The sequence below is a fragment of the Haemaphysalis longicornis genome, unplaced genomic scaffold, assembly GCF_048455015.1.
Source record: "Haemaphysalis longicornis isolate Haplotype H1 unplaced genomic scaffold, Haemaphysalis longicornis Haplotype H1 scaffold_6, whole genome shotgun sequence".
In the NCBI taxonomy this organism is placed as follows: Eukaryota; Metazoa; Arthropoda; class Arachnida; order Ixodida; family Ixodidae; genus Haemaphysalis; species Haemaphysalis longicornis.
Window position 1 is genome coordinate 63,975,540 of NW_027526407.1, and position 16,940 is coordinate 63,992,479.

The 16,940-nt window shown below is 46.9% G+C and overlaps 2 protein-coding genes across 2 annotated transcripts in view; one reads left to right on the forward strand and one right to left on the reverse strand.

The window, feature by feature from the left end:
• Positions 1-389: 389 nt before the first annotated feature.
• Positions 390-3,702, reverse strand: LOC144142826 (protein-lysine N-methyltransferase SMYD4-like). The gene has a single exon (XM_077674602.1). It carries the CDS (start codon positions 3,340-3,342, stop codon positions 1,018-1,020), a length of 2,325 nt encoding a protein of 774 aa, XP_077530728.1. The 5' UTR covers positions 3,343-3,702; the 3' UTR covers positions 390-1,017.
• Positions 3,703-3,859: 157 nt separating this feature from the next.
• Tmem63 (transmembrane protein 63) overlaps positions 3,860-16,940 on the forward strand; it is a 31,493-nt gene continuing 18,412 nt past the window's right edge. Inside the window, exons 1-7 of the mRNA XM_077674872.1 lie at positions 3,860-4,401; positions 6,789-6,871; positions 8,203-8,290; positions 11,131-11,168; positions 13,496-13,635; positions 15,357-15,408; positions 16,432-16,543. Coding sequence (XP_077530998.1) covers positions 4,243-4,401; positions 6,789-6,871; positions 8,203-8,290; positions 11,131-11,168; positions 13,496-13,635; positions 15,357-15,408; positions 16,432-16,543 — 672 coding nt within the window. The 5' untranslated portion in view covers positions 3,860-4,242. The remainder of the gene's footprint in view (positions 4,402-6,788; positions 6,872-8,202; positions 8,291-11,130; positions 11,169-13,495; positions 13,636-15,356; positions 15,409-16,431; positions 16,544-16,940) is intronic.

The window sequence follows — 16,940 nt, forward strand, 5'->3', positions numbered from 1 at the left end:
CTCAAACCAGTACGCCGGCACTTACTAGATAGAGCCAGTAGATAAGCTATGATTACAGAGTGGGTCTAACACCACTCATGCGAAGAAATACCAAAAAAGCGTTGTGTATTACACCTGTCTGAGAAAGATATCGGAGCTAAATGCTGTTAACGACTGATGAGGTAAGTAAAGCACTGCTAACTTGCAGAAATAAAACAGTAAAACAAAATAGCAGAGAAAGAAAATAAAACTTCAGGAACTGAAACACAAGCCACCAAGAAGACACTGAAGATTAAGGCTCTAAACAACGCCCTATTGTTACAAAGGAGACAAATTTTACTTCACAGTATTTCGGTGCTTAGCCATTTTTTACCAAATCCCACCTCACAAGTATGCCCTATTTTTTCAAAACACAAAGAATGAAAAGAAATACAAGAGAGAAGCACTTGACCTTTTTCACTTTTTTATTTGTTGCTTCTACCAAGCTCTCATATCTTAACATCAAGTGTAGTGTTTCCTCACTACAATGAATATTGCATATACTGATATTTGTGTCCGTTGTTCAACGTTAGCCGGCATTTGCTGTTGATTCTTCAAAGTAACATTTCGAGGAACATGATATTATGTTACCCAAGCTTGCACTTTAAAACGTGCAAGCTTGTATGGAAAACAATGTGGGAACCTTTAACAAACACTATTTCCTTCGACCGTTTGCAACAGCCTGTGAAGTCAACCTTTGTGTATTACCCTGTTCAAACATGTGTCCTCAAAACACTTTTTTTTTCCTTTGTCACCACGCTACTTATTCACCAACGCTGAGACACAATTTTTTTTACACAACTTTAAAACAAAAAAGAATACCGGTCACTACTTAGAGTACTTGTACAGTAAGAAGTTCAATAGTATACTCACACAAAACAGTGCTATATATTTCGGTGCACGCAACCGCAAAAACATTGCGATTGTTGGAGGCACTTCATGCTGAACCTTGGCCACAGAATACAATGACCTCTCCGATCTCACTCCCACAACACAATCTCACGACACAGTTGCCAGCATTCTTCGCTTCGCTTGCAAATCACGTGTCGTGTGATGTCTCCTTCCGTAGTGGAGAATAAAGATGGTCATCGCTTCGTCAATCACGGCGTCAGCGTCCTTCACAAGGTGGTTAATCTCTTCCGCCGACGCCTCCTGCCTGATCGCCTGGGGCACTGCATTGACGAGAACGTCGGACAGCTTCTGTAGCTCGTTGGCGAGCTCGATGCTGTTCTCGCCGTATATCTGCCGTATCGCCTGGACGGCAGGCCTGAGCACATCGCAGGCCGATCGGAAGTCACCGATGGCACAGAAGCACCTCGCCACCATGTCCTTGGCTTCCAGCAGCTTCAAGTTGTGCCTGTACATCAACTTTTCGCGTGCCTTCAGGCACTTGTTGAGCCTCTGCAGCGCTTCCACGTGACTGCCCTTCTCGGCAAGCTGAACACCTTGCACGTAGAGATCGTGCATTCGAAATGCCTTTTGCTCGCGCGCGAGGCACTCCTGCGCCGTACCGCAGTCAAGGCACGTGGCCTTTCCTCCGTCGTCCGGCGGATTCAGCGGACCTTCGCAGTACTCGCACTTGAGGGCCTGCAGCCGCTGTTCTAAATCCTCCCCAGCCTCACAGGCGATGCATTTACAGGTGAAGAAGTACTGCTCCTGCAATGTCTGCTGGCGCTCGGCGAAGGGCATCCTCTGGTAGTGAGGGCCGTAGCAGTTGAGCACTTCCTCTCCAGCCGTGATCTTCCGGACCGCCCTCACGGCGAGAGTCGAACCACACGGGAAGTTTGAAATGATGTTGGGGTTGCAGGAGTGGTTCATGAGGCTCGCGCTGGGGTAAATGGCCGTGGCTATGCGGACCTGCTCGGTCGTGATGACAACGTCGTCCTCCTGAGTCGTTCTTGACTCGAGCGAGGTTATGGCGTGTGCGTTGCACACGAGTTGCTGGATGTGGCGCAGCAGAAGGCCCCCGACAAAAGTCTTCAGCGCCGCCGCATTGGCGTCTTTCAAGGGCAGGCTCGGGTGTAGGCTGGACCCGTTCCTCCCCGTCAGGCTCAGTGCAGAAGCCTTCGACGTCACGTCGTCGAGACTGAAAAACTGGACCTGATCCAAGAGCATGTACAGGAGCGCTGCGGTCAGGGAGTACTGCAGCATGTCCTCAGCATACATCTTGTCGGCATGTGTGACCAACTCGTAGACAGTGTTGTAGGTGTACCCGTTGAGTGTGTCGTCGTCTCCTTCGGCAAGAGCTCGGGAGAACTGTCCGAGGTTGGCTAGCCCCGTGACAAACAGGATTCTGACTGCCAAGTGGGCAATGCCGACGGAGTACAAAAGGTTCAAGTTCCCGCACTCCCAGTGATGGTACTGGCTCCACGACTCCTTGGCGCAGCCAAACGAACAGTACCGGACTTGGTTGCACTGCGAACACGGAACGGCGTTCTGAAGCCTCTTGTGACAGTGCTGGCAGTGGGTCTTCGTGTGGCCGGGGAGGAGGACAGAGGCGTACGGCTTTTCAACGAAGATGGCATCTCCCGTCCGTAGGTCCCGATTGGCGACCACGAAGCGGCCCTTCTCCGTGCTGTACAAGATATCCACGGCGCTCGTGCAGTTCGGCACGGAATCGTGCGCGCCGTGGACGACGCTCGGCACCTGAGACTCATCGTCCGGGTCGTCATCGTCACTGGGGACCGGCGGCGTCTTGTCTCCCGTGCACGCTTGCTTAAACATGTCAATTTCCTTCGACTGCTGCGCGTGTTTGCGGCTGTCCAAGCCGGCGCGACGGAGAGCCTTACCGGCCAGGTCGAAGTTTTCGAGCGCCTCCCGGGGCTTACCGAGACGGAGGTAGCACTGGCCCTTTCGGAGGTACAACTTGTACCGGAGGTGGTTTGGGTAACCGAGCTCGAACGCGTAGCGGACGTCGCATAAAGCTCGTTTCCACTTGCCTGCATGGTAATAAGCGGCGGAGCGGTTGGCGAAGCCGAGCGACATCTCTTCGGCGTGTCCCTCGGCGTCCGGAGTGTCCGGGAACGGAGCGGAGAGAATGCTTTGCGTGTAGAACTCGGCAGCTTTGGCGTACTGCTTGCGGTTGAAGCATATGTTTCCCTCGCTGCGCAGCTCGGAGGCCTTCTCCCAAAACTTGCGGTGTTTCGACGAGCACAGCACGGTGAGCCAGTGTTTGATGCGAGGCTGCGACACTTCGTGGCGCAGGCAGAACCTGACCCGCTCTTCGTTGGTTTGCAGAGCGCTAAACACGGTGAAGCCATTTCCCTGACGTATGCGCTCGGTGGTGCTGTCAAGAACGTCCTGCCAGGTCTCGATCTTGGCCATCGCGTCACGGAGCAGGCTGACGCCGCTGACCTAGTCGAGTCGGGGAACAAAGACGCCCATGCTTCGCGAACGGCACTCGCAGAGCGTTTTACCAAGCGGAGCCGTCGGGTCGAGAACCGCTACTGAGAATGCACAACAGTTGGCGTGTGACCGACTCACGTGCACGACACAGATGCCGCGACGACGTACGCTAACTCCGCACGTGACTCAATTAAACGTCGACGATTGTCCCGGAGGCCGTAATTGTAGCGTGTGTCCATGGGTGACCGCTCGCGTAACGTGCGGCCTTCGCATATCCGTGGAGAAGGGCAGCTCAACAGGTTTGACTCGCCCGACTCGCCACACGGCAAGGGAAGTCAACTTCCGCGTTTTGGATTGGCTGCGGCTTCGCTCAGGCTAGGGTCGACTAGCGGCCTGGCCGGTTGCCAGACTCGTGTCGTTTCACGACCAGCGCTACCGGCGTAATTACGTGTCCTTGGAAAAAGACGCGCGCCGCAGCGCTTGTCCTACTTCGATAGACGCGTTATTACGCAATTTGGCGGTTGGACAGTGGCGGCTCTAAACGCTACGTTTAACTTTGACCCGAATAGGGTACCTGGGAATGTGAGAAAAAGAAAAATGCCAAGGTAAGGGCGGGGTATTGTTAAGCGCCCGTCGCGTGAGAACGCGCCGCGCGATCTCGAGCACGTTGAAGAAAAAAGAAGCGCTCGTAGGGCTGTCACATCCACAAAATATCGTCCATCATTCTTAAACATTCGGGGCGTGCTGGCTCCGTTTCATCAAGTCAGCGCATTTTCAGAAAGTAAGCGGCTTCAGCTTCCCTGCTGTATGTTTGTAGGGCTGAATTCTCTTCTATTTTTTTCGTGACAGGCTCGGGGGTACGTCGTCCGTTCCTCGAGCATGACCCATAAGCCATGGCAAAGCGACGAGTTTGTTCTGTTCGAAGACAGGCAAGCGATCAAGTGCAACTTCTTCAAGAAAGCGAACTTCTCGGTCACCCTCGCTCCCGGCTACCAGGGCATCCCGGAGAATCTCGTCATCAATCTTGTAATGTGGGTGGTAAGGACATGGCGACTCTTTATGGGCAATGGAACTCCGAAGAAAAACAGCTCGAAGACGGGACAAAAAACGATACGGCCGTCTTTGCGCTTTTTTCTTTTTATGACGCTTTTCTTATGTTCATGTTTATATGAACCGCGCACTACACGTGCGCTGCACGACTTGGTGAGTTTCAGAAATATAAACAGTATTTGTTTATATGCACCCCTTGATCAGCAGCAACATAAAAGAATAACACGCCGCATTAGCTTTTTAAAGTAATTCAGCAGTAGTTTCAAAAAAACGTACTCAGCGGAAATAGAGTAGAATGTGCCCTGACTTAGATGCTGCGTAATATCCATTAAATAATTCAGTTGCTGCTCTAGATCGCGTTGTAAGGAAGTTTCTTGCACCAGCAAGGATAAACGGCGTTAAGCAATAAAGTACCGCTGGAATCAGCTACTTCTTGTGAATAAATTTATGTATAGACATTTATAAATTTTAAGAGTTGTTTATCAATACCAGACCCATTGTTAACAGTATTGGTTTAGTTTTCTTATACCAGCCCCAACAGATAAACGCGAGATGAGTGCAATAAACGTTAAATTGCGATAGCACACTCCGCTGAAGGATTCAGGTTCCCGCCATTGTGGGCTATGATCCATCCCGTTCCAAATGTCGCATGGCGAATGTACGTTTGTGGTCATCTTTAACATGTAATAACATCTATCTTAGTGCTTATCGAGATGTCACTGAAAAAAAAAATTGTTTGATTGGTTCTGTTCTTTTTCACAAGCAGACCGAGCAGCGAGATGTTTTTTTTCGGTTTCTTCTCAATTACGTTGGCTTTTTTATATTTTCTTTTTGTCTCGGTTGTTGTTTGTTTGTTTGTTGATTTTGTTTGTTTGTTCCTCGCTTCGTTTTCGCCGCCATCAGAAATGCGACCGCTGCGGCCTTGCTAACCGCCACAATTATCTCTCGGCAAACTTTGTTGAACTAGGCAGCGCCTTTACATTTTTGCTGTTGTTTTTGTTGTTGTTGTTGTGTATCTGTGACTAAATCGCGGCTCCAGTGTTGACGCGGGGGTTACTTAAAATTAAAGTGTCATTTTAAAACTTCTCACCCGAAAAGTTCCAAAAAGAAAAAAAATGGGGCACGGGGGGGGGGGGGGGGGACAAATCACGGAAGCACAAATTGCGAAACTATGCACAAAAATCAGGCGAAAGTTCAGGCAGGTGGTCTCAATATATAACATGCCGAGTACAAGCAGTCAAATAAGTTGGGGATGAGAACTCGATCATTTGCAGGTCACATGCCCCCTTTGAAACCCCTTACTTTTTGTGTGAATGCCAGAAAAAAAAATTCACCGGGGATTGACGGGTTCAAAAAGAAAAAAAAAAATGGCAGCATCTCCACTCCGTGGATGATGGCGATGCTGCGGAGTACGTGGACTCGAAATGACAAGTCGCGCCCCGAGTGACACCCGATTTGCGCCCCGACCGTCATTCGATTTGAGCCGTGAGTTGCACCTTGATTATTCCCTAAATGAAACTGCAACTCACGGCTCAAATCGAATTTCGCTTGATTTTCGCTTGATGGGCCAGGGTGTGCGAACGGATGGACGCGGACGGACATTGGGAGGTCTTAAGGTACTATGCACCTTTACAGGCGAGGGAGTAAGCCGTTTGACTTTCGGGTACTAACTCACGGTCGTAGCCAATTGAGTAAGACGACACAGGCTCGAATCCTGCCGGTGCCTCTGTGATTTTTTTGCGATTGTAAATGCTATGCGCACGGACGCGGACGGACATTGTGCGGTTCTAAAAGCGTAATTCAAAGGGTGTAAAGGACCGACTGTCTCTCCAAAGTGCAAATTTCCCGGGGTAAGTTAAAAACAACATTCGCATGTATCGTCACTGCCAGCTTGCTCGGATGCTGCCGCCAAAGTACAGTGGCTATTCTAGCGACTGTAGCCAAAGCGTTGATCTCGACCAACTGGCAGCGAATACCGTTTTTTAAATTCAAACTCTGAATTTTAACGCTTCTAAACAGCACCAATGTACATATCCTCGCTAGAAGATAACAGCTCCCGCCTTGATGGTCAATTAGTGACTGCAGGGAAATAAAAGCTTTATTGGTGCAGCTACGACCAGCGGAAAGTCTAACGACACGTTTTTATATGAAAGACAGTCTCAGGATCACCCTGTTTCGTGTGCTCTTCGTAGATTGTTCAATTAATAAAATTGAACTCAGTTTGGACGCGACGATATTCATTAGCTGCGGCGAAAACTTGAGGGAACAAAAAAAAAAGTAATGATATCTGAGAACTATTTAGGTATTACCGAAGACTGAAATGTTTTCCTTTCGTCTACCCTGACGTAAGCAAGGGGGTGTTTTTTTTCCTTCAGGGCCTGATCAGTCTCTACAGCGTGCTCAATCGGACGGCGAAGAATTACAGCAGGCTCGCCTTACTGCACAAGGATGACCAAAAGTGAGTATCCTTGTTATGTGCCGCTACGTGACGACTGCTCTTCGTTTTTCGTCGCGTGCAGGAAAATATTTTATGGTTGTTGTTTCGAAATAATTGGCAAGAGCACAGAATACGCATGATTACGTCTGGGGCGGTATTCTCGTGTTTTGTCCGTTTTGTGCCCGTTTCAAAAGTGTCCGTTTTGAGCAAGCCCTCATTGGCTCAAAGCGAACACCCGGATGTGACGCCATGCAAGCACGGCGGAGCTAGAGCCGCGGCTTCTCGGAGCAAACGATTAGGAGCAGACGATTTTTCGTCGCCGTGTTGTTTGTTCGCTGGCGTAAAAATAAACACATAAGGGATAGTTTAAACCAGGTTTTGTCGTTTAAAATGTGTTAACAAGAGCAGTTGCACAAAATTCAATCCAAAGCCCGCCTACAACTGGACGTACTTTACAATAAAACGGACAAACACGACCATACCGCCCCTGATATAGGTACATTCACGCATACATACGTATGCACACAATCTCCATTTTCCGCCTTCTTCTCCGCCTCTTTATGCACACAATCTCCATTTTCCTCCTTCTTCTCCGCCTCTTTATCCACCTCCTCCACTTCAATCCTATTTGAGGAAAATTGCCACTTTGTTGATGTGTCCTCAATCAACTTCTCAAACCACTGCCAAACTTTCAAATTTCCCGCTGCTAACGTCAGCAGTGGCGTCACGTTGTGACGTCAGATCGTGACGCCACTGCCGACGTAACGCAGCGGGAAATTTGAAAGTTGTGAAGTGCCAAAAAACTAAGTAACCAGTGCGTTAACTCTAGGAGAGAATTCAAGCGACGTGATTGAACGTAACCTGTACAATCACGTTCATTAACAGCAACTTGACATCAGTGATCGCCAGTCGCACAAACTAGTAGTCTTTTTGGAGCCACAAAATGAATGCTCTAAAGTTGCCGGTGAGTTGCCACTATTTGATATATGTATACACCTTTATAGCTCAATTGTTTAACGTTGTTTTAAATGTTGTACTGACGTGCCGATATTTCGAATGAATCGAACTTGTCTCCATAGTCCATTTAAATGGTCATATCTTTATAGAGGTGTCACAAACAGCTCGTAAAATGGGGACAGGTGAGCATAATTCTACTTACACTTTATTAAGTCGCTGTTGTCTTTCTGAGAAACTGGATTTTATTCCAGATTTCGTTCCTCACATAACTGAGGAGGTGGTAGCATTGATGACGATGATGATAACGACAGAGAAATAATCACTTGAATCCAGCTAGGGGTACATGGTATGGGAAGAAAACAAGTTAACGAGCGTTTTCCGATGTTGCATTCAAGGTGGTCGCAACTTATATACGGAAACAGAACCGACCCACAGGACGACGAGAGCCTCGAGTCCCTGGAGACCGTCATCCGGCACGAAACCGTAAGCGACGGACCCGTTTTAATTAGACGGATCCGTTTTAACTGGACGCAACCGTATTGTTCTAGCGGATGTGTTTTCATCTACGTACGAAACGGAGGTACGCTGGTACGCAAAATGAGGATGGTTGTAAACGGTGAGGCGCTCGTGCATTGCATTGAAACATCGGTTCGCGCTCGCTAGTTTCAGAAGATATTCATGCATTGCGAATCAGTAACAAATAAAAAAAAACACCCAGAACAGCTGTATTTCCCATTTTAAACTGGCGTTACCGGACGCAAGGGGGTAATGAAAATATTAAAGCTGGCCGCCTGTTGCAAGCACCGTCAGTGACGTCGTTGATGACGTCACGCACTGACGAATGGGCGTATTTTTTAGCCATTTCTCCCTTAAACGTCCGTCGACACCAACGCTCGCAAGCTCGCGCACGGACCTTTTACGTCAGACGGCGGGGTCGGCAAATCGCAGCTTGACGCGCTGATTTTTCATAATTTTTGTTTTCTGGTGTAAGCAACGACACCTCATGAATATTCACGGTTGCCGAAATTCTGAGACGCCGCCTTACCGGTATTTCTTCCTAAAGTAAGAGACGGTAGTGTGTCCACCGGAAAGCCATATAACTCTCCTTCAATGGTGTAAATACAAAACGTTCTTTAACCGTCAGACTGTCCAAGCAAAGTCAACAATATTGTACTCGTATGAGGCGCTCATCGACACTTAAATGGGCGCAATATAAAAGACGCTGCGTCCGGAGACCAAGTTTGGCATTCTAAAAGCGAAACGGATTTAAAAACTAAATGAGCTGTGCTGTCTTGCCTTGGGGTGTTATGGCGATTGTAAAAAAAAAAATGTATTTTACGACACGCATTATTAAATTCTTGAGATCTGAAACAATAAGCATACACTCTGCCGTTTTGTTTACGTCGGGAACTACATTTCCATTACGACGAAAGCTTCTGCAGTGTACTCTCCAAAATTTCCCCTTGGATGCCTGTTCACCCCAATCTCTGACGCCAGTCTGAACTCGTGCTCCCTGAAAAAAAAAAAAAAAAAAAAAAGAAGAAGAATGCAACGCGGATTGCAATGAAGCCGAGCTTTTTCTGAAGCATGCGCGTGTAATATTACGCCCACGTATACTTGCGACACAGGTGGGATCTCTGGACTTTCTTGTTCGAAAGAAAACCGCTACGAGATTCTTTCGTGCCTGCCGCGTATTCTCCCACGAGTAATGGCGTTTCCTGGTACAGCGGACGAAACGCGGGGAAAAACGCGAGCGTTAGGCAAATTAATAGCCTCCGATGGACACCGAACCCACACGCGCCCTCATCTTTCGTGACATGAAAATGATGATTGTTCGTCGTTTAGAAGAACTGGATGACTCAAGGTATTGTCAGGGCTGGGGAAATATGGTGAAGGAGGTGATGGCGTCTAAATTATTGTATTTCCCAAAAAGAAATCCTTACAGCTGTTTGCACGGTAACGGAACCCAGTTTTACACGTGCCCTGAGCAGGAAGCACTGCTTGAGGGGAAAACGATTTGGTTTTGCCGGGACGGCAGCTCGATGAACAATGTTCGTGAAATCGCGAGTGAGCCTTAGAGTACAGGGAGGCATTTTTTTTAACTTGGAAAGCCCAGTGCCATAGAGAGAGAGAGAGAGAGAGAGAGAGGAGAGAGAGAGAGAGAGAGAGAGAGAGGAGAGAGAGAGAGAGAGAGGAGAGAGAGTGAGAGGAGGAGAGAGAGAGAGAGAGAGAGAGAGAGAGAGAGAGGAGAGAGAGAGAGAGAGAGAGAGAGAAGAGAGAGAGAGAGAGAGAGAGAGAGAGATACACTTTATTTGTTTTCAAGCTTACTATAGACGGTGGGGAGAAGTGCCCTGTCCTTCTTTTCAGTCGGTTGCTAGGAGTCGTTGACCCCAGGCGGCTTCTTGTAGTTTTTGGAGCGTTATCTCAACGGTTATGAATGATCTGCCCGTCTTCTCGATCTAATACCTCCCGCCAAGCATTCCCCGCGTATAGGTCAGCTAGTGCTTTCCCAAAATTACATACGTTTTTGCAGTAAAGCCATCTTCCGATTGTTTGGAAAAGCGAGGTGACTTCCTCGCTTACATTTTCGTGGAATTAAAAATTCGGAGCTTTAATCACGCTGTTTCTATTTTTTCTCGCGGCGCGCGCTGGCATATTAGCGGGAATATATGGCGATAATACCATAACTGAAACTTGAGAGGGGGGAGGGGGATTCTTGTGAATCGTAAACTGTTTCTTATAATTGCACGTACTGGAAATTCATCAAAGTAAATGCGAGAATGTATACTATCGATACAGTCGGTTGCATGAAACCGGGTGCACATTTTATGCCGGAATGCGGGCACAGGAGAAGACTTACGATGGCCAGACGGACGTTCCCGATCTGAAAGCATGTTATGATTAAGACTACTTACCCAACAGGCATATTGAGCCATAGACGCGAAAAACAGTGTTTTGCGTAAATCGGTTGACGGATGCGTCAGGTGACGTCATAGGACTAAAATAGTACGGCACTTGCGACAACAGTATGAACTGAGCGTAAGGAGTGCAGTAAAGCATATCGTTACTATGAAATCCCTTTAACGAAGGTTCCCCTTCTCTCCACTGTAGTTTAGAGAGAACATTATACCCAATTTTAACGAATAACCGCTTATAACGAATCCAGCTTCCTGTCCGTGGGGCTTCGTTATAACGAGCTTTTTGTGTACTTCGAGGTTCTTTTTACAACAAAAAAAATAGAGAAAGGGTAGGGGTGCGCAAATTGGTTTGGTGAACATGAGCTCCTGATTCTTAGTGTATCGCATTCTGCGTGCTTTTCGCAGGGTTTGCTCAGCTGGGTGTGGTCCATCTTCCTGATAAAGTGAGTGTGTATACGGCCCCGCTTTGCTCACTTTCTTTTTTTTTTTTCTTTTCTCTTTTTCTCTTTTTTCTTTTTCCTTTTTTTCTTTTTTTTTTCTTTTCTCTTTTTTTTCTTTTCTCTTTTTTTTCTTTTTTCTTTTCTCTTTTCTCTTTTTGCTTTTCTCTTTTTCTCTTTTTTTTCTTTTTTTCTTTTTTCTTTTTTGCGGGAAGGATCTTGCGTGCGTCCGCTGCATGGTCTTGCGTGCGCGCGGGTGGTTTGTTGCGTTTCTGCGAATGACCGGTTTTTACGGCCGATTAGCTGCGTGCGCCGTGCAGCAGTCACGCACGACCAGCTTGACTACCAGCGTTAACGATTACCGCTTGCTTATTTGTTGCGGAACTGCAGTATATCTTACTCCGGACATCTTTCGCCGTGCCCATGGAACTCTCAGGCAGCTTAAAGGCGGCGCAGGACTGTTTAGGCCGGGCATCGACTGTAACACGCCTGTTGCACCTGTTATCGCACTTTGCATCTTTTTGTAGCGGAATGTAGCATGTAAGGACGAAAAATAAGTAACAGCTAGATTCAACAAACAATATGTTTTCGGCGTTAAATCATTACTTCACAGTTGTCAATAAATTGCATAGGAGCTAGTATGCAAACAGCTTGTGCGCGCTGTTCTGACTGCATTGATTCACGAGTCTTCGCCGCTCTTCCACCCCACTGATCGTCTGCCAGCCATTCTATCAAAACAACGTTCCTGGATTGGTAGAATTCTGTTTCTTTTAGCTCGAGATATTAAAATTAGCCAAAACGTAATACGGCTTCCTACAAGAGGCCTAAAGGGATCGAAGCAGCCATTCGCATCACGTACCGATGACTAATGCATATGCAAATGTGGCAGATTATATCATGATGGTAGATTATATCAATCCACAGTATGTACAGCCTCCCAAATTTTTAATAATATAGCGGGAGCGATGACCGATCGGCCTGTCAGCGCCTTAGCACGGTGTTCACCGGCGAAATAGGCGAGGGTACACGCGTGCACGCGCATAGAACTATCTGTTGTAGGAACGTCGTCTGCTACGCTGTTCTTCTCAGTGTAATACACCCCCTGTTTTTCTTATCTTGCAAGGCCATTTCGCTACCGCCAAAGGTAGATAAGCAGCATGAGGCACAAAGTCATTCAGATGCAGTTTTAGGGGGCGTACCACTCTGAAGGAAACAGCGTAGCAGACGACACTCATACAGCCGGTAGCTGTATACGTGCGCGTACTCTCGACTATTTCGCTGCTGAACACCGTGATAAGGCGCTGACATGCTGGTCGGTCATCGCTCCCGCTATATTATAAAAAAATTGGGAGGCTGTACGTTCTGCTGCGTTTGCCACTGGTATTCATTCCGGTGGAGTGTATTACCCAGACTTTCCATCGTGTTTATACTTTCTCGACATTTGGTTAATATAAAATGTCTGCGCGATGTATTGATGCCACGCGCGTATTCGAAAGAAACGTTCCGAAAATCTGACCAATCTGACCTGCAGTTGGTGGCTTGACGGCACCGGAGTTTAAGCGGTGTTGTCAGTGCTCGACTGCTTGAGCCGCTGCTCTAGCCAATCCGACTTCTTTAAAAATGTAGCTTCAGTTATCAGGAATGTGATCGGTGGTGTTAGACCGGCCCTTTTAACCATTCGTATCACAATCACTATTGCGAAATACTGAGCTCACAGACGGTCCCATAAAATGTCGGATTTCTCACCGCGGGTGGCCGATCACGCTCAGTAACTCTCCGGCAAAAGTGCGCAATCCCCGGGGGTTTAAGCAACGACGGCTACCTCGAATCGCAATAAGGACTGACTTGGACATTTATGAGATAGTAAGATAAGTAAGTAAATTAGTAGTCACCCCGTACCACAGCCATGAAGCAGAGATAATTAGTATAAATGGGGTGGAGTGCATTCGGCAGGAATGCGCAGATAATGAATGGCAGCCCACCATTGTCCCTGAAGAAGAAAGTGTACGACAGCTGCATCTTACCGGTACTCACATACGGGGCAGAAACTTGGCAGCTCACCAAGAGGGTTCAACGACTCGGCGAGCAATGGAACGAAATATGATAGTGACAAAAAGAGAGTGGAGTGGGTCAGGGAAGAAACGCGTGTTAAGGACATATTTGTAGAAATCAAGCAGATGGGCAGGGCATGTAATGCGAAGGCAAGATAACCGTTTGTCATTAAGGTTAACAGAGCGGATCCCTAGAGAAGGCAAGCGTGTCCTCCTCCTTCGTTATCTCTATTCCCGCTGCCTTTAGCGGCGTATACCTTGAAACGTATAGGGCGCGCGCAGGGACCGCCACATCCTGAAGAAGAACGGCCCGGACGCGGTGCAGTACCTGGCCTTCCAGAGACACATCATCGTCCTCGTGCTCATCGTGTGCCTCTGCTGCGTCGGCATCATCCTGCCCATACACGTCTTCGGTGACATCGGTACGCTCCGTCCGTCCGTCCGTCCGTCCGCCCGCCCGCCCGCCCGCCCGTCCGTCCGCCCGCCCGCCCGCCCGCCCGTCCGTCCGTCTGTCTGTCTGTCTGTCTGTCTGTCTGTCTGTCTGTCTGTCTGTCTGTCTGTCTGTCTGTCTGTCTGTCTGTCTGTCTGTCTGTCTGTGTTACTATCTCTCCGCTCTTCCTCGAAGACTTAATATGCAAAAGCAACGGCAGTCCGCACACTTTTGTGCCTGACGTACGCGGTGTATCCAAGAAGACCCCACCTGTACACGAAGTTGAGGATTTCTCAAGAATTTATTGTAACCAGAGTTCCGGTGAACTGAATGGGGACAAAAGTGGCTTTGTATAAAGAGGTGGGATGAAAGTTCAGGCGTAATATCGTTCACATTCAAAATTTCATTTATTTATTTATTGGTACTACCAGCCCAGTTTCGGGCTATTAAAGGACTGGGAGGTGACAATGCACTACGGTTACAAGATGAAGATGAAAGCAAATTTCTGGAAATGCAAGCACAAAGCACAGTTAAGAAATTCAATATGAAGGCAATTTCAACATGCGATACAAACATACAACCTCCTTGATATAAACACAGGTGATGATTGGCCAAGCATGATTGCGCGCGTACGTATGTGCTCTTGACAATTTCAAAATATTTATTAATATGTGACGTCCTTACTGTGGCGTCTAATAACAGATTCTATTGTTGTGTTGCTCTAGGAAAAAAAACTGTATTTAAAACCGTCATTTCGAGCAGTCGGATACTGGGACGATTACGAAAATACTCATCATGCAGGAGGAATGCGAAAACATGTTAATTTTAACATGACCATGTATAATAAGAATAGGAAACTTCAATCTGTCGCAATGAGGTTTGATTGTAGAGGTGGAAGCTCAGCAAGTTCACATAATTTGGTGGGGGAGTGGTAACGGCGGTATTTGTTAAAAATAAATCTTGCAGCAAGGCGTTGGATTTTACCTAGTTTAGAATGATTTGCTGAAGTGTGCGGGTCCCACACAATTTTAGCGCATTCTATATTTACACGCAAAACATTTTACTTCGGGGGAAGTATTATGCACGTTTATTCTGAGTTACCACAAAGCTTTTGAGACCTTTCTACATACATAATCTACATGTTCATTTCAACGTACACCGGACGTAAGCTTCCTGAGCACGAGGAGGAGGGTTCGGTTCTCGGTCGCGGCGGCCGCTTTTCTGGTGGAGGCGAAAAGCGAAAACGCCCGTGTGTTCGAGATTTCAGCGCACGTTAACGATCCCAAGGTGGTCAAAATTAATCCGGAGCCCTGCACAACGGCGCACCCCATCACCAGTGAAGCGTTTAATCAATCAATCAATCAATCAATCAATCAATCAATCAATCAATCAATCAATCAATCAATCAATCAATCAATCAATCAATCAATCAATAATTCAATAAATAAATAAATAAATAAATAAATAAATAAATAAATAAATAAATAAATAAATAAATAAATAAATAAATAAATAAATAAATAAATAAATAAATAAATAAATAAATCGTTTTGAACTCCAGGGTTATAGTGAATTCCGGGATTATATGGTCATATTATAGTTAACTACATTTACGATTCAGAACATCGATTTCTCCAGACGCTTCACTGAACAGTACGTGACGAACTGCATATGTGCGGAAACGTGGCTTAAATTTGTTTCAAATCCTCGCAGAGGGAGACGCCAGGAAATTTGTCCACACCACTCTCAACAACATGGACCCCAAGTACGTCCTTACGCTTTCTCACCGTCGCGATTTTCAGATACGATTTCGGAGGTATAGATATATCCATTTCACAAGTTGTGTGTAGCAAGGACGAAAACCGCCTCGGTGGCTCAGTGGCTATGGCGTTGTGCTGCTGAGGTCGAGGACGCGGGGGTTCGCAGCACGGCCGCTTTTCTGATGAATGCGAAAGGCGAAAATGGCTGTGTGTCGAGACTTCGGTGCACGCTAAAGATAACCAGGGGGTCGAAATTGATCGGGAGCCTTCCAGTACGGCGTGGCTCATAGCCAATTGGGCAGCTTCAGCGCAGTCGAGCAGCAAGCCGAGGTTAATTCTTCCACCCGCCCAGGGGGGGAAGGGGAATGTGTTATATATATATATATATATATATATATATATATATATATATATATATATATATATATATATATATATATATATATATATATATATATATATATAGATTGTACAGAGCCGTTCTGCGTGTGTTTAATGCATGAAGCATACCAAATATGACTAGAGTTGGATTAGTTCATTTGCCGCGACCTCTATAAAATTCGGGATTTTCGCATGGTTCGGAGCATTCTCAGCACCCTTTCTCTTTTAAAGGATATGATAATTTGCTCGTATTCGCGGTTTCATAAAACATAAAAGTAAATTTTATAGGTGAAGACTTCTTGATTCCCGATGAAACTACCCGCAAAATAAGTTGGGCCAATCTTTGAATTATATTTGGAAGGTCACGTGCATTTCTCACGGCAGTCGTTTATTTGAGTTGCGTCTGATGGGAAAGGTCAAATTGTTATACGCTGATTTCAACACTGATGCCCGGGACTACCGATGAACAAAGGGTGAAAGTTCACCACCAAATTACGCGGGAACAGAAATTTGGGTGGTCTTCGAGGCCGGTATGGCAGCTAGGTGCGGAGGGTAATAAGGAAATGGGTAAGTTCCACTTGGAGGTTACTTGGTCTTATTTAATTTGCAGCGAACTGTACATTCCCTTTCTCCTTCTTTACCCCAAGGGCGTCGAGCATGTGGGTGCACGTGATCCTGAGCTTCCTGTTCCTGCCGCTGGGTGTGCTGTTTATGCGCCACTTCTCGGCCAAGCTTCACATCCACCCGGAAGAGAGCAGGGTCAGTATCCATGGTCTCCCAGTTGTGACGTCATCGCGCATGTTCGCTTCCCCCGACGGAAAACTCCCACAGTTTCTGCTTTTCTCGATTTACGGTATTCACACCTTTGGTACTGTCATTCGTGTGCCGCTGCCACCCCTTGTTGAGACTTCAGGCAGTATTCAAAATGCAGCGCAACATGCAGCGCAATAGACGCCGCCAGTAAGAACAAAAACAAAAACAGAGATCCAGCGCGCCAACAAAATTTGTCCTCTTTTGTCTTTAATAAATGCATCCTTGTTTTTTTTTTTTTCGCATGATAGTACGTAGATTCGATCTGTAAATAGCGCATACGAGAAAAAAGCGCGAAATGAAGTAAGGTTGTGTGTGTGTGTGTGTGGGGGGGGGGGGGGGGGGA

Coding starts and splice junctions, on each gene's coding strand:
- LOC144142826 (XM_077674602.1), bottom strand. CDS start 3,342: ATGGCCAAGATCGAGACCTGGCAGGACGTTCTTGACAGCACCACCGAG.